General features: G+C 43.6%; 1 protein-coding gene across 2 annotated transcripts in view; it reads right to left on the bottom strand.

Moving 5' to 3' along the window:
* Positions 1-26,569, bottom strand: part of AIMP2 (aaRS-interacting multifunctional protein 2) — a 106,631-nt gene that overhangs the window by 1,263 nt on the left and 78,799 nt on the right. Inside the window, exons 4-9 of one of the 2 annotated variants that reach the window (XM_076196924.1) lie at positions 22,650-22,889; positions 22,349-22,534; positions 19,099-19,236; positions 3,310-3,420; positions 2,897-3,111; positions 2,618-2,766 (exon numbers count right to left, since the gene is read on the bottom strand). In XM_076196924.1, coding sequence (XP_076053039.1) covers positions 2,618-2,766; positions 2,897-3,111; positions 3,310-3,420; positions 19,099-19,236; positions 22,349-22,534; positions 22,650-22,889 — 1,039 coding nt within the window. The remainder of the gene's footprint in view (positions 1-2,617; positions 2,767-2,896; positions 3,112-3,309; positions 3,421-19,098; positions 19,237-22,348; positions 22,535-22,649; positions 22,890-26,569) is intronic. The other variant, XM_076196925.1, reaches the window with a different exon arrangement.

Consider the following 26,569-nt stretch of genomic DNA (forward strand, 5'->3'; position numbering starts at 1 on the left):
ATTATATCTTTATGTACTAGCTTATATCCTGTCCAGTGGAAACATTTTCCCTGGATAAAAGATGATTTCCTCCTAGAACTTCTTAAGGGCAAAAGACAGATGTCCTCTATGACAGACATGACAGACATCTGAGAGAATCATCTCCCTGCTACCCCATCTTCAATAACTTATGAGTGCAACCCCAAGAGGCTGACTTTCAGTCTTTAGACTGGGATCAAGGTCTCTATTAAATTCAACTATTTCCTCCACCTTTTCATAAAGAGAGAGCTGACATCCAGTAATTGTTCCACTCCTCCCCCTACTGCATACATACACAAAAGTGCCTTTCCCCCTTATATGGGAGATGGCAAAGTCAAAGTATAAACTGGACACTACACTCACCCACATCCAACCAAAAACCCATTCATTCTCCCTCCCATCTTAGCTCTTCATAGATGAAGGGTCACCTACGTCCCCTGCCATTCTCCTCCGGTCAGAGGTAATACAAAAAAGCACACCATCTCCAGAGCAGGGCCCTCCTTTCACTTGCTTTTCACACTTTTTGCGAGTCTTTCTTGACTTATTTTCCATATGCCCAAATCATCCCCACACTTCGGTCCACCACGTCTGCCAGTTCTCTTTCTAAGCCTCACTCTCTGTCTCACCTCCAAATTACACTCTATCCATCTTTGAAACCCTCCATACTTCCTAACACTTTTCATTTCAAATATATTTAGGCTCTTGTTTTCTGCTTTCCTTAAATCCAGTTCTACCCCAAACACAATCACTCCTTTAGTCTTCTATTTGCATTCATCCTCAGGTACTTATTTCTCATGACACATTTCATTTCTTGTTTCACTTACTTTATAACTTACCTCTACCCCCCATTCTTCACTATACAGTATATACTTACATATACCAAGGTGGCTTTTCCCCCCTTACATGGGAGGTAGCCAGAGTTAAAGGCATAAATCCACTTCTATCTATTTCATCTCCACATACTCCACTCCCATTTACCACCCCTCCCTCTTTTCTTGGCTCCTCCTGGATGACAGGTCATCCCTGCATCTCACCCACTGTCCTGGGTCAGAAGCATTTGAACTACTATTAAGCATATTGAACTATATGTGACTAAATATTTAAAAGGTCTCCACTTCCTACATCCTCTCTCCTTACACTCACCTCCAATTCAATGCTACCCTCTCCCCTTGTACACCTCATCAGCTTAATTTTGGCCACATTTACTTTCAGATTTGTCCTATCACATACCCTCCCAATATCTGCCACTAGCTGTTTCAGATCCTCCTGACCCAGCCAATTCAACTCTTAACTTCATACATATACCACAGGTTCTTTCCTCCTTACAAGGGAAGTGGCAAAAAAACAAAGGCATAAAAATCACTCCCATCCATTCCATCCCTAACATACTCCACTCGCATCCACCCCATTCCTCCCTCTTAGCTCCTCCTGGATGACAGGTCATCCCTGCATCTCACGCACTGCCCTGGGTCAGAAGTAGTGTCACAAGATACAGCAAGGCCACTTAATTAAATCTATCCATTTCATCTTAGGTTGTCCCCTCATATTCACTCCTTCCACCTCTGCCTTCCATACCTCTTTTACTAATTTTTCTTCACACATTCTTTTCATGTGTCCAAACCATCCCAATATTTTTTCATCAACCCTCTCTCCCAACTCCCTTTCCACCCCTGTTCTCCTCCTCACCTCCTCTTTTCTCACTCTATCCAGCCTAGTAATCCCTATCATACTTCTCAGGTACCCCATCTCAAACACATTCAAACTCCTCTCTTATGTTCCATGTTTCTGCCCCATACAGTGCTGTTGGCACAATCACTCCTCCTTGACTGCTCTTAAAAGCTTTCCTCCTATCCCATGTATCTGCAATACCTTAGCATCCATTCCCAAATGTCTATTTCTCATTACACTTTTTAATCCACCAAGGCATTTACTTGCTTCTCTCAATCTATATTTTACCTCCACCCATCCCTTTACAGCCACATTCGCACCCAAGTATCTAAAACTATCCACTTCCTCCAGTCTCTCTCCCTTAATACTCACCTCCAGTCTGCTGCCACCGTCTCCTCTTGTACATCTCATCATCTTACTTTTACCTATATTTATCTTCAACTTCCTTCTTTTGCACATCTTCCCAAATTCTGTCACTAACTTCCTCAATCCCTCCTCTGATCCTGCTACAAGTGTTGTCAGCAAACAACTGGCTTATCTCCCACTTTTCTCCATTTTCTTTAACCATATCCAATCCCTGACCCACTATCCTTGCATTTACCTCTTGCACCACCCCATACATGTATAAATTGAACAGCCAGGGTGACATAACACATCTCTGACAAAGTCCCACCTTTACCTCAAACCACTCTCTTCATTTCTGATTCTAACACAAGCTCTACTACTCTCATAAAAACTTTTGGCTGCTCTTAAAAGCTTTCCTCCTATCCTATAAATCTGTAATACCTCCCACAGTGCCTTCCTCTAACTTACCATCTCCAAACCTTTGCCCATGAACCTCATGTTTACCTCCTGTATCAACAATGTACACATTCAATATTGCAGTACTGACCACTGAAACAAAGTCTGTAAGAACAACTTGAATACTTACTCATGTGAGCCAACTGGTCAAGGGCTTTTGACCACTTTGAGAGGTGCGCTGGTGCAGTGACGTCCAACCCAGTCTGTTTGAATGCTGACCAAGCAAAAACATCAACTATACTCATGTCTCCACCTAAGAGCCATTTACTATTTGCTAACCTGAAGTAACAAACATTTAAGTGTTCATTAGCATAAACATATTGCACAATTATTTTATTTATTTATTCCCCCCCCCCCCCCAAATTTTACACTTGAAATTACTTGGAGCTTAAACACAACACATACTCACCTGGCATTGTACTGCTTAACCATTGCAGCTTTGTCCTTGTTTTTACCTTCAATCACGTTACTCTGTATAGTATCAAACATTGTATCTACCTCTGCAATACCTTCTATTGTCCCACATGCTTCATAATTGTAGGGAGAATTTTGTGGGAACAACCGTGAAATGTATCGAACAATGTTTGCTTCCCCAACAACTTTTGACTGGGCAATGGGATTTACCTATTGGGATTATTACAAAATCAACTGGTTAAAAAATACAAGGCAGTAATATATCACCATACTTTTCAGTGCTTATTATACTCCAACATGTGTAAAGTTAATTTCAAAGCTCTAAACAGGCTTTCATCCTTCCTTTCAATATTAAACTTAAACAATCCTACAATCTGAAAATTATGTTACTTTGAAAAGCTGCCTTACCATGAGGTCAGTGCTCTTAACAGATTTCCACTGGACAGTGAAACCCAACTGGTGGCTTGATCGGCCTCCACATGGTGCATCTGCAAATTGTGTCTTTAGGTTTTGGCCAACCTAGATGATTTGGGCAGAAATGATATATCATTACTGAGAGTAATATTATTATACTTTTCAGTTCTAAGCTATCCCAATGGACAGACACAATATATCTCTTCAGTGCACATTTACCCAATCATAATATACAGGAAAGGAGCAATGCTCAAAATTCATGTATGGGTCCAACTTGGCCTATATCACCTTATTCTCTAATTATCAGTCATGCATGGTTCTAGCTTCGGCTACATCGCCTTCTAGGATATAGAATATTCCAAAGATTTCTTCACATCAGACAGTCTTTTTCAATTTATTCTCATGACTGTGAAGCCCCATACCTAAACTGTCAATGTAGTCCACCCTCTTTAGTGACCATAACATTGTAATCAAGTCACCTCTTTCTCTATGATCCTTCAATGCTGGCATCTACTTTCCTTCTACTACTTTGCCCTTCCCCAAAACGAACAAGTTTTTAAAACACAAGCAGTCACCGGAGAATAATGTAAAAGATCAAGAAGATATATATATATATATATATATATATATGTATACCTATATATATTCTTTTAAAACATCTTGGGAAATTACTTTGTTGTGGAGAATGAAGTGAAATCAGGAGTGCAATGCCTGTTGTACTATACGAGTATTTCTGGCTACCAAAAAACTAATTGTGAAGGGCACTATAATACCCATCATGGATTTTCAGCAAAACTTATTCTGCATTTCCCTCAGCTACATACATATACCAAGGCTTTTTCCCCCCTTACAAGGGAGGTAGCCAAAAAGAAAAAGGCATAAAAACCATTCCCACCCATTTCATACCTAAATACACTCCCCTCACCTCCACCCTCCCTCTTATCTTGGCACCTCCTGGATGACTGGTCATCCCTGCATCTTGTCCACTGCCCTGGGTCAGAGGCAGTATTGCAAGATACAGCATATCCACAGAAAGGCCACTTCAGTAAATCAGCGATGCCCCCTCTCCGTCCCCCCACTGCAGAACAGGAGAAGACGGGGAGAAATTCCTTCGGGCTGCGTCAAATTTTTCTCACACATACTACCTCACCCCCCATTCCCCCATCCATTCCACCTCATACATCACATCATCCATATACAACCATTCTCCATTCACCCCTATCTTCTGTCCTTCCTCAACAGACATTCCCCTCTTCCCCAAAGCCCCCTTCACCCCCATCCATCCATCTCATCTTAGGACTCCACCTCATGTTCACTCCCTCCACATCTGCCTTCCATACCTCCTTTACTAGTCTTTCTTCACTCATTCTTTCCAGGTGTCCAAACCATCCTAATACTCTTTCATCAACCTTATCTCCCAACTCCCTTACCACCCCTGTTCTCCTCCTCATTTCTCACTCTATCCAGCCTGGTAACCCCCATCATACTTCTTAGACACCTCATCTCAAACACATTCAAACTCCTCTCTTCCTCTTTTATGTTCCATGTTTCTGCCCCATACAGTGCTGCTGGCACAATCACTTCTTCATACAGTCTCCTCTTAGCCTCGATTCCCAAACGTCTATTCCTCATTACACTTTTTAATCCACCAAGGCATTTACTTGCTTCTCTCAATCTACATTCTACCTCCACATCCACTCCATCCTTTCCTGCCACATTTGCATCCAAGTATCTAAAGCTATCCACTTCCTCCAGTCGCTCTCCCTTAATGCTCACTTCCAGTCTGCTGCCACTTTCACCCCTTGTATATCTCATCACCTTACTTTTACCCACATTTATCTTCAACTTACTTCTTTCACACACTCTCCCAAACTCTGTCACCAACTTCCTCAATCTCTCCTCCGATCCTGCCACAAGCGCAGTGTCATCCGCAAACAACAGCTGGCTCACCTCCCACTTTTCTCCATTATCTTTAACCATCTCCAATCCTGACCCATCACCCTTGCATTTACCTCTTGCACCACCCCATCCATGTTATAAGTTGAACAGCCAGGATGACATAAAACATCCCTGACAAATTCCCACCTTTACCTCGAACCACTCACTCTCTCCATTTCTAATCCTGACACATGCTCTACTACTCTCATAAAAATTCTTGACAGCTCCTAAAAGCTTTCCTCCTATCCCATATATCTGCAAAACCTCCCACAGTGAATTCCTGTCTACCCTGTCATAAGCCTTTTCCAGATCCATAGAAGCCCAAAAGACATCCTTACCTTTTCGTATAGCTTTCTCACATATCTGTCTTATCACAAAATCTGATCTACACAACCCCTACCTGTCCTAAATCCACATTGTTCCTCACCAATTACTCCCTCTGTTCCTCTCCTAATCCTCTCAATCAAGATCCTCCCATAAGCACTTCCCAACTACACTTAACAAGCTAATCCCTCTGAAACTACTACACTCACATTTGTCCCCTTTTCCCTTGTAAAGTGGAACTATACAGGTCCTCCAGTCCTCCAGCACTCTCTCCAGCAAACATTAAATAACCTCACCAGCCACTCCACCATCACTGTACCTCCTTTTTTTTTTTTTTTTTAGACATTCTGCATGGCATCCATCCAGACCAGGTGCCTTACCAGCTCTCATCATCTTAACAACTGCCTTCACCTCATCCTTCCTTATTTCTCCTCCATTTTCTTCACTCATCACGCTCATTTTCTTAGCACTTCCCACTGCAACTATCTTTCCCTCCCTATCCTACCTTCACATTTAGCAACTCACTAAAATAATCTGCCCATCTTGCTCTTACTGCCTTCTCTTCCACTATCATCTCTCCATCTGCACCTTTTACCTTTTCTTCTCTACTTGATTTGCCTCCTCTTCCTCTCTTAATTTCTTTCCAAAACATCTTTTTATTACTTTCAAAATTTTCTGTCATACTCTTATCCCATTTCACATCTGCTCTCCTCTTTGCCTCCTTTACCTTGTGCTTTATTTCTCTTTTCTTTTCTTTGTACCTCTCATATGACTCCCTTATCCTATTTTGTAACCGATCTGTGAAAGCTCGCTTCTTCTCTTCTACGACCTTCTTTTTTTCCTCATCCCACCTTTCTTGTATTTCCTCCCATCCTTCTTGTTCCACACACTATCTTTGCACACTTTGTGACTCCCTCCTTGAACCACTCCCAGTGCTCCTCCACTCCTAGCTCTACTCTATCCTTCACTCCCTCCCACTCCTCTCTCAGCTTCTTGTACTCCTTCTCCTTTTCATTTAAAGAGTTCACTCTAAGTACCTCCCTACCTTTTGTCCTTTTCCTCTTTCTCCATCTATCCTCCACTCTCAACTTACCTTCCACCAAAAAATGATCTGATATTCCCCCACTCTCTCCCCTTAGCACATATACATCCTTAACTCTTCCTATTATACTCCTATCTACCACTACATAGTCCAGTAATGCTCTATCTACCACCCTTCCATCCACCACCCTCTCTCATGTGTACTTATGCTTGACTTTCTTCCAAAACACGGTATTTTCTATCATCAACTCTCTTTCTAGACACATCTCCATCATCAACTCTCCACTACAATTCTTTCCTGGAACTCCACATTTCCCAACCACTCCTTCAATTGGTTCATTTCCTACCCTAGCGTTAAGGTCTCCCAGTACTACTACATTAACGTTCCTCCCTAATCCCTCTATGCACTCATTTAAATCTTTCCGAAAAGCCTCCCTTTCTTCTACATTCTTCTCACTACCAGGATGCACTTACAAAAACCCACATATCCTTTCCCAGTTTTACCTTCATCCCCTGTGGCAGGGGAAAAAGAATACTGCCACCATGTATTTTCACTTGGATTGTAAGAGGCAAGAAAAAAGGGATGGGGATTGGGACCAGGCATCGTTCTCCTTGTATCCCCACTGGGAACATTCCTAAAAAAAGTAAAGTCATAAGAGGGTCTAGGAGTTTTCCAACCAGCACCCTAAGGTTTGGGTCTTTTAATGCGCATGGATGTGGTACAGATGAGAGTAAAATGGAAGAGATAGGTACTTGTTTGTGAGAAGATGGATGTGTTAGCTTTAAGTGAAACTAAGTTGAGAGGGAAGGGTGAGTGTAAGTTTGGGAGTGTAATTGGGAGGTTATCAGAAGTGAAGAGAGGGCGAGGGAGAGAAGGGGTGGCTATACTAGTAAGTGAAGAGATAGGTAAACGTGTAGTGGAGTGGAAGGAGGTTTCCTCAAGGATAATGTGGATGAAGGTGAAACTGGGAAAGGAGATGTGGATTTTTGTAATAGCATATGGCTCTGGTAGTGAGAAGAGTGTAGAAGAAAGGGAGGCTTTTTCGTTAGATCTAAACGAGTGCATAGAGAGATTGGGGAGAAACGTCAATGTAGTACTGGAAGACCTTAATTCTAGGGTAGGAAAGGAACCAATTGATGGAGTGGTTGGGAAATGTGGAGTTCCAGGAAAGAATTGTAGTGGAGAGTTGATGGTGATGTGTCTAGAGAGTTGATGATAGCAAATACAGTGTTTCGGAAGAAAGTCAAGCATAAGTACACATGGGAGAGGGTGGTGGATGGAAGGGTGGTAGAGCGTTAATGGACACTATAGTGGTAAGTAGGAGTATAATAGGAAGAGCTAAGGATGTACATGTACTAAGGGGAGAGAGTGGGGGAATATCAGATAATTTTTTGTGGAAGGTAAGTTAAGAGTGGAGGATAGATGGAGAAAGAGGAAAAGGATAAAAGGTAGGGAGGTGCTTAGAGTGAACTCTTTGAATGAAAAGGAAAAGGAGAAGGAGTACAAGAAGAAGCTGAGAGAGGAGTGGGAGGGAGTGAAGGATAATGTAGAACTAGGAGTGGAGGAGGAATGGGAATGGTGCAAGGAGGGAGTCCCAAAGTGTGCAAAGATGGTGTGTGGAACAAGAAGGATGGGAGGAAATAGAAGGGTGGTGAATGGTGGGATGAGGAAATAAAGAAGGTTATAGAAGAGAAGCGAGCTTTCACAGATTGGTTACAAAATAGGACAAGGGAGTCATATGAGAGATACAGTACAAAGAAAAGAGAAGTAAAGCACAAGGTAAAGGAGGCAAAGAGGAGAGCTGATGTGAAATGGGGTAAGAGTATGACAGAAAATTTTGAAAGTAATAAAAAGATGTTTTGGAAAGAAATTAAGAGAGGAAGAGGAGGCAAATCAAGTAGAGAAGAAAAGGTAAAATGTGCAGATGGAGAGATGATAATGGAAGAGAAGGCAGTAAGGGGAGGATGGGCAGATTATTTTAGGGAGTTGCTAAATGTGAAGGATAGGGAGGGAAAGATAGTTGCAGTGGGAAGTGCTAAGAAAATGAGCGTGATGTGTGAGGATAATGGAGGAGAAATAAGGAAGGATGAAGTGAAGGCATTTTTTAAGATGATGAAAGCAGGTAACGCACCTGGTCTGGATGGATGCCATGCAGAATATCTAAAAAAAAAAAAAGGAGGTACAGTGGAGTGGCTGGTGAGGTTATTTAATGTTTGCTGGAGAGAGGGTATAGTGCCGGAGGACTGGAGGAGTGCCTGTATGGTTACACTTTACAAGGGATAAGGGGACAAGTGTGAGTGTAGTAGTTTCAGAGGGATTGGCTTGTTAAGTGTAGTTGGGAAGGCTTATGGGAGGATCTTGATTGAGAGGATTATGAGAGGAACTGAGGGAGTAATTGGTGAGGAACAGTGTGGGTTTAGGACAGGTAGAGGTTGTGTAGATCAGATTTTTGTGGTAAGACAGATATGTGAGAAAATAGGAAAGGGGAAGGATGTTTTTTGGGCTTTTATGGATCTGGAAAAGGCTTATGACAGGGTAGACAGGAATTCACTCTGGGAGGTTTTGCAGATATATGGGATAGGAGGAAAGCTTCTAGCTGTCAAGAGTTTTTACAATAGTAGAGCATGTGTCAGGATTAGAAATGGAGAGAGTGAGTGGTTCGAGGTAAAGGTGGGACTTCGTCAAGGATGCGTTATGTCTCCCTGGCTGTTCAACTTCTACATGGATGGGGTGGTGCGAGAGGTAAATGCAAGGGTGGTGGGTCCAGGATTGGAGATGGTTAAAGATAATGGAGAAAAGTGGGAGGTGAGTCAGCTGTTGTTTGCGGACAACACTGCGCATGTGGCAGGATCAGAGGAGGAATTGAGGAAGTTGGTGACAGAGTTTGGGAGAGTGTGTGAAAGAAGAAAGTTGAGGATAAATGTGGGTAAAAGTAAGGTGATGAGATGTACAAGGGGTGAAAGTGGCAGTAGACTGGAAGTGAGCATTAAGGGAGAGCGACTGGAGGAAGTGGATAGTTTTAGATACTTGGGTGCAAAAGTGGCAGGAAAATGTGGAGTGGATGTGGAGGTAGAATGTAGATTGAGAGAAGCAAGTAAATGCCTTGGTGGATTAAAAAGTGTAATGAGGAATAGACATTTGGGAATGGATGCGAAGAGGAGACTGTATGAAGGAGTGATTGTGCCAACAGCACTGTATGGGGCAGAAACATGGAACATAAGAGAGGAAGAGACAAGGAGTTTGAATGTATTTGAGATGAGGTGTCTGAGAAGTATGATAGGGGATACTAGGCTGGATAGAGTGAGAAATGAGAAGGTGAGGAGGAGAACAGGGGTGGAAAGGGAGTTGTTGTTGTTGTTGTCGTTCCCTAGACTGTCTGTCCGAGCAGTCCCGTCTCCCCAAGGAATGCCACAGGGTTGATGAAAGAGTATTAAGATGGTTTGGACACATGGAAAGAATGAATAAAGAAAGACTAGTAAAAGAGGTACAGAAGGCAGACACGATGGGAGTGAACATGAGGGGACGTTCTAGGATGAGATGGATGGATGGAGTCAAGGGGGCTTTGGGGAAGAGGGGAATGTCTGTTGAGGAAGGACAGGAGAGGACAGAAGATAAGGGTGAATGGAGAATGGTTGTATATGGATGATGTTGTGATGCATGAGGTGGGAATGGGTTGGGGGTTGGGGGGGTGAGGTTGTATGTGTGAGCAAAATTTGACGCAGCCTGAAGGGATTTCTCCCCGTCTTCTCCTTTTCTACATGGGGGGGACGGAAAGGGGGGTCACCGATTTACTGAAGTGGCCTTGCTGTGGCCTTGCTGTGGATGTGCTGTGCCTTGTGACACTGCCTCTGATCCAGGGCACTGGACAGGGTGCAGGGATGACCAGTCATCCAGGAGGTGCTAAGATAAGAGGAAGGGTGGGGGGTGTGGAGTGTATTTAGGGATGGAATGGGTGGGAGTGATTTTATGCCTTTTCTTTTTGGCTCTCCCTTGTAAGGGGGATAAGCCTTGGTATATATATATGTACCTTCATCCACATTATCCATGAGGAAACCTCCTGCCACTCCACTACACGTGTATCTCTTCACTTACTAGTATAGCCACCCCTTCTCTCCCTCGCCCTCTCTTCACTCCTGATAACCTCCCAATTATACTCCCAAACTCACACTCACCCTTCCCTCTCAACTTAGTTTCACTCAAAGCCAACACATCCATCTTTCTTCTCACAAACATACTATCTCTTACCTTTTACTCTCATCTGTACCACATCCACACAAATTAAATGACCCAAACCTTAGGGTGCTGGTTGGAAAACTCCTAGACCCTCTTATGCCTTTATATTTTTTAGGAATGTCCCCTGTGGGGCTACAGGGAGAAGGATGCCTGGTCGCAATCCCCGTCCCGTTTTTCTCGCCCCTTGTGATCCAAGTGGAAATACTTGGTGGCAGTATTCTTTTATCCCCACCACAGGGTAGGCGAAGCAAGGATATGAAATTCAGAGAAATGGTACAGGACAGCAACAAGGGGTTGGGGGAAAGCATAATGGAGGGACAGTAGCAGTAATGAAAGTTTCATTTCTCTGTGAGCTGAGTTTTCCTCTATCACAGACAAAACGATGTGTGGCTCTGGTCCGTAGGGGAGCCCCATATAGACCCAAAAGTATCAACTGCCTGCCACTTTGCTATAGCAACATGCAACCAACACCCTAGACGGGGTAAAATAAAAAATTAGGAAAAATAAATTAAAAGAAGTCAAAGAATCTGTTGTGCTGTCTACTGTCGTATTTCCCCCTCATATAGCTTACCCCGTCTGGGGTATTGGCTGCTTGTTATTGTGGCAAAGTAGCATGCAGTCGATACTTTAGGGTCTATATGGGGCGCCCCTACGGACCAGTGCCACACATCATTTTGTCTATGATAGAAGAAAACTCTGTTCATAGAGAAATTATGACACTTTTATACTACGACTGTCCCTCCGTTATGCTGTCCCCCAACACCTTGTTGCTGTCCTGTACCATTTCTCTGAGTATTCTCTTTCTGTGATGGGGGAATTCCCTGTGGTGGGGGAAAAGAATACTGCCACCAAGTATCCCACTTGGATCGTAAGAGGTGAGAAGAAAGGGACGGGGAGTGGGACTAGGCATCATTCTCCCTGTAGCCCCAAAGGGGCATATATCCTAAAAACAAAAGTGAAGGCATAAGGGGTGCTGGAGGGCCTCGGACCAGCACCCTAAGGTTTGGGTCTTTTAATGTGTGTGGATGTGGTACAGATGAGAGTAAAAGGGAAGAGATAGGTAGTATGTTTGTGAGAAGAAAGATGGATGTGTTGGCTTTGAGTGAAACTAAGTTGAAAGGGAAGGGTGAGTGTAAGTTTGGGAGTGTAAGTGGGAGGTTATCAGGAGTGAAGAGAGGGCGAGGGAGGGAAGGGGTGGCTATTCTAGTAAGTGAGGAGATAGGTAAACAGATAGTGGAGTGGAAGGTTTCCTCAAGGATAATGTGGATGAAGGTGAAACTGGGAAAGGAGATGTGGATCTTTGTAAGTGCATATGGGCCTGGCAGTGAGAAGAGTGTGGAAGAAAGGGAGGCCTTTTGGATAGATTTAAATGAGTGCATAGAGGGTTTAGGAAGAAATGTCAATGTAATAGTACTGGGAGACCTTAACCCCTTCCATACGGTGCCACCTATGTAGGCGTCATGAGGAGCAAGTGGATTCGCGATGCTGCCATATCAGAGTCTTGATTATATTTATTGTAGTCGCCCCTGTGTTTTTACATTCTCCCAAATGTGCCCTGAATCCCATTCTCTGTGGTTTTCAAAATTCGCGGGTGAAAGAGAGAACGATCGATATAAGCGGTGACTATATTTTATGATGCGAGTATTATTACGACACGTCGTACGGCTGGCATTGGCTGCTGCCCGCGAGATTTAAGTCCCGTAGTGAAGTGGTTAATGCTAGGGTGGGAAATGGTCCAATCGATGGAGTGGTTGGGAAGTGTGGAGTTCCAGGAAAGAATCGTAGTGGAGAGTTGATGGTGGAAATGTGTCTAGAAAGAGAGTTGATGATAGCAAATATAGTGTTTCGGAAGAAAGTCAAGCATAAGTACACATGGGAGAGGGTGGTGGAGGGAAGGGTGGTAGATAGAGCGCTAATGGATTATGTAGTGGTAAATAGGATTATGATAGGAAGAGTTAAGGATGTACATGTGCTAAGGGGAGAGGGTGGGGGAATATCAGATCATTTTTTGGTGGAAGGTAAGCTGAGAGTGGAGGATAGATGGAGAAAGAGGAAAGGGACAAAAGGTAGGGAGGTTCTTAGAGTGAACTCCTTGAATGAAAAGGAAAAGGAGAAGGAGTACGAAAAGAAGCTGAAGGAGGAGTGGGAGGGAGTAAAGGATGGAGCAGAGATGGGTGTGGAGGAGGAATGGGGATGGTTCAAGGAGGGAGTCTTAAAGTGTGCAAGGATGGTGTGTGGAACAAGAAGGACAGGGGGAAATAGAAGAAAGGGTAGTGAATGGTGGGATGAGGAAACAAAGAAGGTTGTAGAAGAGAAGAAGCAAGCATTCACAGATTGGTTACAAAAGAGGACAGGGGAGTCATATGAGACGTACAAAGAAAAGAAATGAGAAGTAAATCAAAAGGTAAAGGAGGCAAAGAGGAGAGCAGATGTGAAATGGGGTAAGAGTATGACAGAAAATTTTGAAAGTAATAAAAAGATGTTTTGGAAAGAAATTAAGAGAGGAAGAGGAGGCGAATCAAGTAGGGAAGAAAAGGTAAAAGGTGCAGATGGAGAGATGATAATGGAAGAGAAGGCAGTAAGGGGAAGATGGGCAGAATATTTTAGGGAGTTGCTAAATGTGAAGGAGGATAGGGAAGGAAAGATAGTTGCAGTGGGAAATGCGAAGAAAATGAGAGTGATGAGTGAGGAGAATGGAGGAGAAATAGGGAAGGATGAGGTGAAGGCAGTTGTAAAGATGATGAAAGCAGGTAAGGCACCTGGTCTGGATGGATGCCATGCAGAATGTCTGAAAAAGGGAGGTTCAGTGATGGTGGACTGGTTGGTGAGGTTATTTAATGTTTGCTGGAGAGAGGGTAGAGTACCGGAGGACTGGAGAAGTGCCTGTATAGTTCCTCTTTACAAGGGAAAAGGGGACAAGTGTGAATGTAGTAGTTTCAGAGGGATTAGCCTGTTAAGTGTAGTAGGGAAGGCTTATGGGAGGATCTTGATTGAGAGGATTAGGAGAGGAACAGAAAGATTAATTGGTGAGGAACAGTGTGGATTTAGGACAGGTAGAGGTTGTGTAGATCAGATCTTTGTGGTAAAATAGATATGTGAGAAAGCTATAGGAAAGGGGAAGGATGTTTTTTGGGCTTTTATGGATCTGGAAAAGGCTTATGATAGGGTAGACAGAAAGGCACTGTGGGAGGTTATGCAGATTTATGGGATAGGAGGAAAGCTTTTGGGAGCTGTCAAGAGTTTTTATGAGAGTAGTAGAGCTTGTGTCAGGATTGGAAATGGAGAGAGTGAGTGGTTTGAAGTAAAGGTGGGATTTCGTCAAGGATGCGTTATGTCGCCCTGGCTGTTCAACTTATACATGGATGGGGTGGTGCGAGAAGTGAATGCTAGGGTAGTGGGTCAGGGATTGGAGATGGTTAAAGAAAATGGAGAAAAGTGGGAGGTGAGCCAGCTGTTGTTTGCGGACGACACTGCGCTTGTGACAGGGTCGGAGGAGGGATTGAGGAAGCTGGTGGCAGAGTTTGGGAGAGTATGTGATAGAAGAAAGCTAAAGATAAATGTGGGTAAAAGTAAGGTGATGAGATGTACAAGGGGTGAAAGTGGCAGTAGACTGGAAGTGAACATTAAGGGAGAGCGACTGGAGGAAGTGAAGAATGCTGTATAGTTCCTCTTTACAAGGGAAAAGGGGACAAGTGTGAATGTAGTAGTTTCAGAGGGATTAGCCTGTTAAGTGTAGTAGGGAAGGCTTATGGGAGGATCTTAATTGAGAGGATTAGGAGAGGAATAGAAGGAGTAATTGGTGAGGAACAGTGTGTGGATTTAGGACAAGTAGAGGTTGTGTAGATCAGATCTTTGTGGTAAGACAGATATGTGAGAAAGCTATAGGAAAGGGGAAGGATGTTTTTTGGGCTTTTATGGATCTGGAAAAGGCTTATGATAGGGTAGACAGAAAGGCACTGTGGGAGGTTATGCAGATTTATGGGATAGGAGGAAAGCTTCTGGGAGCTGTCAAGAGTTTTTATGAGAGTAGTAGAGCTTGTGTCAGGATTAGAAATGGAGAGAGTGAGTGGTTTGAAGTAAAGGTGGGACTTCGTCAAGGATGCGTTATGTCGCCCTGGCTGTTCAACTTATACATGGATGGGGTGGTGCGAGAGGTGAATGCTAGGGTAGTGGGTCAGGGATTGGAGATGGTTAAAGAAAATGGAGAAAAGTGGGAGGTGAGCCAGCTGTTGTTTGCGGACGACACTGCGCTTGTGGCAGGGTCAGAGGAGGGATTGAGGAAGCTGGTGGCAGGGTCAGAGGAGGGATTGAGGAAGCTGGTGGCAGAGTTTGGGAGAGTGTGTGATAGAAGAAAGCTAAAGATAAATGTAGGTAAAAGTAAGGTGATGAGATGTACAAGGGGTGAAAGTGGCAGTAGACTGGAAGTGAGCATTAAGGGAGAGCGACTGGAGGAAGTGGATAGTTTTAGATACTTGGGTGCAAGTGTAGCAGGAAAAGGTGGAGTGAAGGTGGAGGTAGAATGTAGATTGAGAGAAGCGAGTAAATGCCTTGGTGGATTAAAGAGTGTAATGAGGAATAGACATTTGGGAATGGATGCGAAGAGGAGACTATATGAAGGAGTGATTGTGCCAACAGCACTGTATGGGACAGAAACGTGGAACATAAGAGAAGAAGAGAGAAGGAGTTTGAATGTGTTTGAGATGAGGTGTCTGAGAAGTATGGTGGGGGTTACTAGGCTGGATAGAGTGAGAAATGAGGAGGTGAGGAGGAGAACAGGGGTGAAAAAGGAGTTGGGAGATAGGGTTGATGAAAGAATATTAGGATGGTTTGGACACATGGAAAGAATGAGTGAAGACTAGTAAAAGAGGTATGGAAGGCAGATGTGGAGGGAGTGAACATGAGGGGACGTCCTAGGATGAGGTGGATGGATGGGGTGAAGGGGGCTTTGGGGAAGAGGGGAATGTCTGTTGAGGAAGGAAGGGAGAGGACGGAAGACAGAGGTGAGTGGAGAATGGTTGTATATGGATGATGTTGTGATTGCATGAGGAGGAATGGGTGGGGGGGTGGGGTAGTGTGTGTGAGTAAATTTTGACGCAGCCCGAAGGGATTTCTCCCCGTCCTCTCCTTATATGCAAGATGGGACGGAGAGGGGGGGTCGCCGATTAAATGAAGCGGCCTTGCTGTGGATGTGCTGTGTCTTGCGACACTGCTTCTGACCCAGGGCGGTGGGCAGGGTGCAGGGATGACCCGTCATCCAGGAGGTGCTCAGATGAGAGGGAGGGTGGGAGGGGTGTGGAGTGTATGTAGGGATGAAATGGGTGGGAGTGTTTTTACGCCTTTCCCTTTTTGGCTACCTCCCTTGTAAGGGGGAAAAAGCCTTGGTATATGTATGTATGTATGACTGGAGGAAGTGGATAGTTTTAGATACTTGGGTGCAAGTGTAGCAGGAAAAGGTGGAGTGAAGGTGGAGGTAGAATGTAGATTGAGAGAAGCGAGTAAATGCCTTGGTGGATTAAAGAGTGTAATGAGGAATAGACATTTAGGAATGGATGCGAAGAGGAGACTGTATGAAGGAGTGATTGTGCCAACAGCACTGTATGGGGCAGAAACGTGGAACATAAGAGAAGAAGAGAGAAAGAGTTTGAATGTGTTTGAGATGAGGTGTCTGAGAAGTATGGTGGGGATTACTAGGCTGGATAGAGTGAGAAATGAGGAGGTGAGGAGGAGAACAGGGGTGAAAAAGGAGCTGGGAGATAGGGTTGATGAAAGAATATTAGGATGGTTTGGACACATGGAAAGAATGAGTGAAGAAAGACTAGTAAAAGAGGTATGGAAGGCAGATGTGGAGGGAGTGAACATGAGGGGACGTCCTAGGATGAGGTGGATGGATGGGGTGAAGGGGGCTTTGGGGAAGAGGGGAATGTCTGTTGAGGAAGGAAGGGAGAGGACGGAAGACAGAGGTGAGTGGAGAATGGTTGTATATGGATGATGTTGTGATTGCATGAGGAGGAATGGGTGGGGGGTGGGGGGGGGGTAGTATGTGAGTAAATTTTGACGCAGCCCGAAGGGATTTCTCCCCGTCCTCTCCTTATATGCAAGGGGGGACGGAGAGGGTGGGGGGTCGCCGATTAAATGAAGCGGCCTTGCTGTGGATGTGCTGTGTCTTGTGACACTGCTTCTGACCCAGGGCGGTGGGCAAGGTGCAGGGATGACCCGTCATCCAGGAGGTGCTCAGATGAGAGGGAGGGTGGGAGGGGTGTGGAGTGTATTTAGGGATGAAATGGGTGGGAGTGTTTTTATGCCTTTCCCTTTTTGGCTACCACCCTTGAAAGGGGGAAAAAGCCTTAGTATATGTATGTATGTATAGCTTACCTGCCACAAAGGGAACCAATTTAGTTGCTGCCCTTTGTTTATACCTTTCACTCAATGTGGGGACCATACCATTCATGCTTATTCCAATCTTGAATGGATCATGGTTTCTATGCATTTTTTTTTTATATTAACTTTTCATCTATACAGTGAAGAACCACACTAATATTTTACAGCAATCTATACATCTTTCCCACAATCTTACTGATATATCTGTTAGGAAACAGGTTGTCTTTTATCAACACTCCTAGATATTTCTCCTCTCTTGCCTTTGAAATGGATCTGGCTCCCAAGGAATAGTTCTATGATGGTCTTTTTGAGCTATTACATATACCAAGGGCTTTTTCTTCTTTACAAGGGAGGTAGCCAAAATCAAAAGGCATAATTCCACTCCCATCCATTTCATCCACACCCATTCACCATCCCTCCCTTCCTCCCATCTTGGCTCCTCCTGGATGACAGGTCCCTGCATCTTGCCCATCACCCTGGGTTAGAAACAATGCAGCAAGACACAGAACATCCACAGCAAGGCTGCTTCATTTAATCAGTGACCCCCATTCTCTGTCTCCTCATACAATAACACTAAAGACAGGGAGAAATTCCTTTGGGCTGCATCAAAATATCATTCACACATAACCACTCCCTATCCCCAACCATGCATCACAGTATCCATACACAGCCATTCTCCACTTATCTCTATCTTCTGCCTTCGTTCCTCTACAGACATTCCCCTCTTTCTCAATGCCTCTTTTACCCCATCTATCAATCTATCTTGTCTTGTCCTCGGTTGTCCCCTCATGTTCACTCCATCCATCTCTGCCTTCCACATTTCTTTTACTAATCTTTCTTTACTCATTCTTTCAATGTGTCCAAACCATCCCAATACTCTTATCAACCCGTCTCCTAACTCCTTTTCCACCCCCACTCTCATCACCTTGTTTCTCACTCTATCCAACCTTGTAATCTTCCATATTTCTCAGACATTTCATCTCAACACATTTAAACTCTTCCTTTCTTATGTTCCATGTATCTGCCCCATATAGTTTTGTTGGCACAATCACCCCTTCAGACAATCTCCTCTTAGCATCCACTCCCAAATGTCTGTATCTCTTTACACTTTGTAATCCCTTAAGACACTTATTTGCTTCTCTTAATCTACACTCTACCACCACCACTACTCCTCCTTTTCCCACCACATGCAACCCCCAAGTACCTAAAACTATCCACTTCCTACAGCCTCTCCTTTAATACTCACTTCCAAACTGCTGCCATCCTTTCCCCTTGTAAATCTCATTACCTTACTTCTTCCCACATTTACCTTCAACTTTCTCCTCTCACACACCTTCCCAAACTCCATCACTTACTTCCTTAATTTCCCCCTCTGATCCTGCCACTAGCTCAGTGTTGTCATCAAACAACAACTGATTTACCTCCCACTTTTCTCTACTTTCTTTAACCACCTCCAATCCTTGCCCCATCACCTTTGCGTTTACCTCCCACACCACCCCATCCATGTACATATTGAATAGCCATAGCAACATGACACATCCCTGGTGAAGTCCCACCTTTACCTCAAACCACTCACTCTCTCCATTTCTAACTTCGAACCATGACTTTGGAAGCGTGACTAACTCATTTCCCTTCTCTGAACATAATTGATCCTGTTACTGCCCAATGAAATATATCTTCATCATTTTCCTCAATTCCTTCATTAGGGACTTCATTACAATAGTGGCATATACACATGATCTCAACTTCTATATCCGAAAAATAATCTCTGAAATCAATGTGAAATAATCTTAAAAACAAGTATTACTTTGGCTTAATTACCTCAATGAAAAATCATAATAACTAATTACTTAAGTCTTCTAATATACCTCTGGAATTGACGAATGAACATGATTGCTGGCATACACAGGCATCCCGCAATTCTTCAACATTTGTCGCAGGATGAGAAGGCCATAAGGTGCATGTTTTGGATGCGCAGAGATGACCATGTCGTGTACAACACCCTCCTGCAAGCAAAGAAAACTAAATAACCATGTGCACTTTAATGAGAATCATACTGCAATTCATACAAAATACAATTTGTGGGACTGATTAGAAGTTTTCCAGTAAAAGGAGAGAGAGAGAAATATATATATAAAACAATACACACATATACCAAGGGCTTTTTCCTCCTTACAAGAGAGGCAGTCAAAGGCTAAATCCACTCCCACACATTTCATCCCCACATACTCCACTCCCATTCACCACCCATCCCTCTTTTCTTGGCTCCTCTTGTATGATGGGTCATCCCTACATCTTGCCCACTGCCCTGGGCCAGAAGCAATGCAGCAAGACACAGCACATCCAAAGCAAGGCTGCTTCATTTAATTGGCGACTCACCTTCCTCTATGACCTTGCCGGCATCAATGACCTTAGCTGTCGCGATGCCAGACAACCCTTGAATCATTCCATTCCATTCTATGGCCTTGCTTCTCTCAGTCTACATTCTACCTGAACCTCCACTCCTCCCTTTCCAAACACATTTGCACCAAGTAGTTAAAGCTATCCACTTCCTCCAGTATTTCTTCCTTAATACTCACTTCCAATTTGCTGTCATCCTCCCCTTGTATATCTCATCACCTTACTTTTACCCACATTTATCCTCAACTTCCTTCTTTCACACACCTTCCCAAACTCAACTTCCTTCTTTCACACACCTTCCCAAACTCTGTCACTTTCTTAACCCCTCCTCTGATCCTGCTACAAGTGTGGTGTTGTCAGCAAGCAACTGTCTTATCTCCCATTTTTCTACATTTTCCTTAACCATCTCCAATCCCCAGCCCATTACCCTTGCATTTACCTCTCACACCACTCCATCCATGTATAAATTGAACAGCCATGGTGACATGACACATCCCTGGCAAAATCCCACCTTTACCACATACCCTTTGCTCTCTCCATTTCTAATACTAACATAGGCTCTATTACTCTTGTAAAAACTCTTGACTGCTCTTAACAGCTTTCCTCCAATCCCATATATCTGCAATGCTTCCAACAGTGCCTTCCTGTCTACCCTGTCATAAGTCTTTTCCAAATCCATAAAGGCCCTTAAAAAATCCTTGCCTTTTCCTAAAGCTTTGTCACATATCTGCCTTACCACAAAAATCTGATCCATGCAACCCCTACCTGTCCTGAACCCACACTGTTACTCACCAATTACTCCCTCTGTTCCTCTCTTAATAATAAATAAAATAATACATACACATACCAATGGCATTTTCCCCCTTGCTTGGGAGGTAGCCAAAAAACAAAGGCATAAAATCCACTCCCACCCATTCCATCCCCACATACTCCACTCCCACTCACCCCACTCTCTCCCTCTTATCTTAGCTCCTCCTGGATGATGGGTCATCCCTGCATCTCACCCATTGCCCTGGGTCAGAAGCAATGTAGCAAGACACAGCACATCCACAGCAAGGCTGCTTCATTTAATTGGTAACCCTCCCTCTCTGTCCCCTCATGCAGAAAAAGAGAAGACAGGGAGAAATCCATTCGGACTGCATCAAAATATCATTCACACATACTCCCCCCCATCCCCCACCCACTCCCTTCCATGGATCACAGCATCATCTGTACACAACCATTCTCCACTCACTCATATCTTTTGTCTTCTCCATTCCTTCAACAGACATTCCTCTCTTTCTCAATGCCCTTTTTACCCTATCCATCCATCTCATCCTTGGTCTCCCCCTCATGTTCACTCCTTCCACACCTCTTTTACTAATCTTTCTTCACTCATTCTTTCCATGTGTCCAAACCATCCCAATACTCTTTCATCAACCGTATCTCCCAATTCCCTTTCCACCCCCACTCTCCTCCTCATCCAGGTGCGGATCCAGGGGGGAGGGGGGGCTGTTATTCCATGAATCATTGTAAGGATGTCATTTAATCGATTTTAGTACTTTCTGATGTTTTGCCAGGTCCAGGGGTTAAATAAACTGACAGCATGTGTGCGGTATTTGGACGGAATTGTGATGTGTTTGGCATTTAATTCCATTTATCTGTTTTGTGCTGTGCGTGTTGTAGGGTTGCCAGGGTTGTGTCTCAGTTGTGCTGAAAAGGGATAGAAAGGAGATATGCCACGTTCGTTGGCCGTTTAACATAACTGTATTGTCACCTGGCGCTACTCGGCATTTACAATGAAATCAATATTGAAATAGACAGTGTAATCAATGTATTTGCCCAAAAAACAGGAGGTTGATGTTCGTGTGAGATCCCATGAACAATGCTGTGTGTTATTAATGTAATTTAGATACTTCTATTAACAGGTTCAGAAGTTCATACACGTTTTTGTTTGTATATCTGTTTTTTAAAGCTATTTTTATTTTTTATTACTTCCATGAGTCCATGTGCACTAACACTACACACGGATCCTGCAATAATTTCTCTCTATGCGAGAGTATACGCGTGCCAGTGCCTTATCACTGACTAGCACAAGCGTGTAACAATATAAAACGAATATACATTCTATTATATGTCTAAAATACAGAAAAATCTGAAAAACATTATTAAGTTAAGTATACCTCAGACTTCTGATACATCAGACTACTCAGAGGAAGGAATTCAGGTTAGTCCCCCCCCCCCCAATTTTTTTTATCCTGGATCCGCCACTGTCCTCATCTCCTAATAATAAAATAAACATAAAATTACTCAGTTTACATATTAATCCTTAAAAAAGTAGATATTATAAACATCATTTCAAGATATATAAATGTAGTCACTGCCTTGAGATTCATATGCAATTTGCTAACTTTATCCAATCAAAACACCAATGTTACATCAATTTAAAAAGCATGCTCCTAGGCCTAGTAGTTAGCATAACTTCACTGCCTTTTCAAATATATCATATCCAACATGAGTTCAATTGAATAGTAACAAAGAACTTCTTGACCAAACTTTGTAGTGGCAAAGAGGTAAATACACACATCATAACTACACTATCATAAGTTCAAGCATGAGGTTAAGCAAATAAACTCTGGTCATAGCATGTGATCTGTGTGTAGTGCAATCCAGCAGGCAACAAGCCACCGGCAACAAAATCTCATGGTTAGTCTACCCATTCCACTCTAGAATCTTTACCCTGTATTCTGGTTGTGTCGAGGAATACAAACTAGTGCCTATATCAGTGCAAGTACACTTAGATAGATCTTCATCATCATTTTCTTTCAGGATTCTTAAAACATAACTTATTTCACCATGCAGAATTTTGACCTTCTTCAAAACATCTTGGTGATGTAAATCAAGTGAAATCTCCAAATCTTCAGCCTGTTAATATTGATATCCATGAACATTATTAGAATAGCCTTAAAAATCATCACACCCTATGAATCTTCAACAATTTGCAAAAGTATCTTCACATATCCAGAAACATGAAGTGCACCTTATTGTTATTCAAAATTTGCTGAAGGGCTATTTTCTTCACTTCCTCCTGCAATACTCTTATAACATGTAACACAACTGAATGGTGTTCAGTAATATCTACAGCAGCTTCCTCTTCTTTATCAGGCATTCTTCTTGCCTCCATGATTCTAATCAATTCTTCTCTTAATTTTCCAAGTTTTTTAACTGTAGCTGCATGTTGAGAATTTAGATTTACATTCTCTGTCTTCACTTCAACATTCTGTCACAAAAGATGAACATTAAACATCTGTATACAATTACCTTATATAAAATTAATGTTTACACTATACATACATATACCAAGGCTTTTTCCCCCTTCCAAGGGAGGTAGCCAAAAAGGGAAAGGGATAAAAACACTCCCACCCATTTCATCCCTAAATACACTCCACACCCCTCCCACCCTCCCTCTCATCTGAGCACCTCCTGGATGACGGGTCATCCCTGCACCCTGCCCACCGCCCTGGGTCAGAAGCAGTGTCGCAAGACACAGCACATCCACAGCAAGGCCGCTTCATTTAATCGGCGACCCCCCCTTGCATATAAGGAGAGGACGGGGAGAAATCCCTTCGGGCTGCGTCAAAATTTACTCACACATACTACCCCACCCCTCCTCATGCAATCACAACATCATCCATATACAACCATTCTCCATTCACCTCTGTCTTCCGTCCTCTCCCTTCCTTCCTCAACAGACATTCCTCTCTTCCCCAAAGCCCCCTTCACCCCATCCATCCACCTCATCCTAGGACGTCCCCTCATGTTCACTCCCTCCACATCTGCCTTCCATACCTCTTTTACTAGTCTTTCTTCACTCATTCTTTCCATATGTCCAAACCATCCTAATATTCTTTCATCAACCCTAACTCCCAAATCCTTTTTCACCCCTGTTCTCCTCCTCACCTCCTCATTTCTCACTCTATCCAGCCTAGTAACCCCCACCATACTTCTCAGACACCTCATCTCAAACACATTCAAACTCCTTCTCTCTTCTTCTCTTATGTTCCACGTTTCTGCCCCATACAGTGCTGTTGGCACAATCACTCCTTCATACAGTCTCCTCTTTGCATCCATTCCCAAATGTCTATTCCTAATTACACTCTTTAATCTACCAAGGCATTTACTCGCTTCTCTCAATCTACATTCTACCTCCACCTTCACTCCACCTTTTCCTGCTACACTTGCACCCAAGTATCTAAAACTATCCACTTCCTCCAGTCGCTCTCCCTTAATGTTCACTTCCAGTCTACTGCCACTTTCACCCCTTGTACATCTCATCACCTTACTTTTACCCACATTTATCTTTAGCTTTCTTCTATCACATACTCTCCCAAACTCTGCCACCAGCTTCCTCAATCCCTCCTCTGACCCTGCCACAAGCACAGTGTCGTCCGCAAACAACAGCTGGCTCACCTCCCACTTTTCTCCATTTTCTTTAACCATCTCCAATCCCTGACCCACTACCCTAGCATTCACCTCTCGCACTACCCCATCCATGTATAAGTTGAACAGCCAGGGCGACATAACGCATCCTTGACGAAGTCCCACCTTTACTTCAAACCACTCACTCTCTCCATTTCTAATCCTGACACAAGCTCTACTACTCTCATAAAAACTCTTGACAGCTCCCAAAAGCTTTCCTCCTATCCCATAAATCTGCATAACCTCCCACAGTGCCTTTCTGTCTACCCTATCATAAGCCTTTTCCAGATCCATAAAAGCCCAAAAAACATCCTTCCCCTTTCCTATAGCTTTCTCACGTATCTGTCTTACCACAAAGATCTGATCTACACAACCTCTACCTGTCCTAAAACCACACTGTTCCCCACCAATTACTCCTTCTGTTCCTCTCCTAATCCTCTCAATTAAGATCCTCCCATAAGCCTTCCCTACTACACTTAACAGGCTAATCCCTCTGAAACTACTACATTCACACTTGTCCCCTTTTCCCTTGTAAAGAGGAACTATAGAGGCACTTCTCCAGTCCTCCGGTACTCTACCCTCTCTCCAGCAAACATTAAATAACCTCACCAACCAGTCCACCATCACTGAACCTCCCTTTTTCAGACATTCTGCATGGCATCCATCCAGACCAGGTGCCTTACCTGCTTTCATCATCTTTACAACTGCCTTCACCTCATCCTTCCCTATTTCTCCTCCATTCTCCTCACTCATCACTCTCATTTTCTTCGCATTTCCCACTGCAGCTATCTTTCCTTCCCTATCCTCCTTCACATTTAGCAACTCCCTAAAATATTCTGCCCATCTTCCCCTTACTGCCATCTCTTCCATTATCATCTCTCCATCTGTACCTTTTACCTTTTCTTCCCTACTTGATTCGCCTCCTCTTCCTCTCTTAATTTCTTTCCAAAACATCTTTTTATTACTTTCAAAATTTTCTGTCATACTCCTACCCCATTTCACATCTGCTCTCCTCTTTGCCTCCTTTACCTTTTGATTTACTTCTCTTTTCTTTTCTTTGTACGTCTCATATGACTCCCCCGTCCTCTTTTGTAACCAATCTGTGAATGCTCGCTTCTTCTCTTCTACAACCTTCTTTGTTTCCTCATCCCACCATTCACTACCCTTTCTTCTATTTCCCCCTGTCCTTCTTGTTCCACACACCATCCTTGCACACTTTAAGACTCCCTCCTTGAACCATCCCCATTCCTCCTCCACACCCATCTCTGCTCCATCCTTTACTCCCTCCCACTCCTCCTTCAGCTTCTTTTCGTACTCCTTCTCCTTTTCCTTCAAGGAGTTCACTCTAAGAACCTCCCTACCTTTTGTCCCTTTCCTCTTTCTCCATCTATCCTCCACTCTCAGCTTACCTTTCACCAAAAAATGATCTGATATTCCCCCACCCTCTCCCCTTAGCACATGTACATCCTTAACTCTTCCTATCATAATCCTATTTACCACTACATAATCCATTAGCGCTCTATCTACCACCCTTCCCTCCACCACCCTCTCCCATGTGTACTTATGCTTGACTTTCTTCCGAAACACTGTATTTGCTATCATCAACTCTCTTTCTAGACACATTTCCACCATCAACTCTCCACTACGATTCTTTCCTGGAACTCCACACTTCCCAACCACTCCATCGATTGGACCATTTCCCACCCTAGCATTAAGGTCTCCCAGTACTATTACATTGACATTTCTTCCTAAACCCTCTATGCACTCATTTAAATCTATCCAAAAGGCCTCCCTTTCTTCTACACTCTTCTCACTGCCAGGCCCATATGCACTTACAAAGACCCACATCTCCTTTCCCAGTTTCACCTTCATCCACATTATCCTTGAGGAAACCTCCTTCCACTCCACTACCTGTTTACCTATCTCCTCACTTACTAGAATAGCCACCCCTTCCCTCCCTCGCCCTCTCTTCACTCCTGATAACCTCCCACTTACACTTCCAAACTTACACTCACCCTTCCCTTTCAACTTAGTTTACACTATTGTCATGGCCACGTTCACGATACCCCGACCATGACAATATGTTGTAGCGAAGGAGCCTGGATCCAAGAGAAACAATGAGCCCCTTTGTGCGCAGGGACTCTATGGACAAGAAGTGCGCACGAATGTGTCAGCAGAGGAGTACGAAATCGGTGACCTCGCCGATGTCAGGTCAAGGGGCACGCACGCCAAAACCAGGCGGCGACATAGAGCCAACATATAAAGTCACATTACATTGTAGAATTAAGGTATCAGGTAGAAATTATTTTGTGAGCCCTCTCCACACAAGAATAAAGGAAATGGTGGAAGTGTGGAGTTGGGTAAATAGAATTAGGGTAAATTAATTAAGTACATGTTGGCACCTGTGCTATGACGCTGGTGTCATGCGGTCTGTGTATATAAGAAGGGGAGCAGTGGTCCTTACCCCACCCCATTCCTGCA

This window comes from Oratosquilla oratoria, chromosome 13 (assembly GCF_046742065.1).
Source record: "Oratosquilla oratoria isolate Oo_2021 chromosome 13, ASM4674206v1, whole genome shotgun sequence".
Classification (NCBI taxonomy): domain Eukaryota; kingdom Metazoa; phylum Arthropoda; class Malacostraca; order Stomatopoda; family Squillidae; genus Oratosquilla; species Oratosquilla oratoria.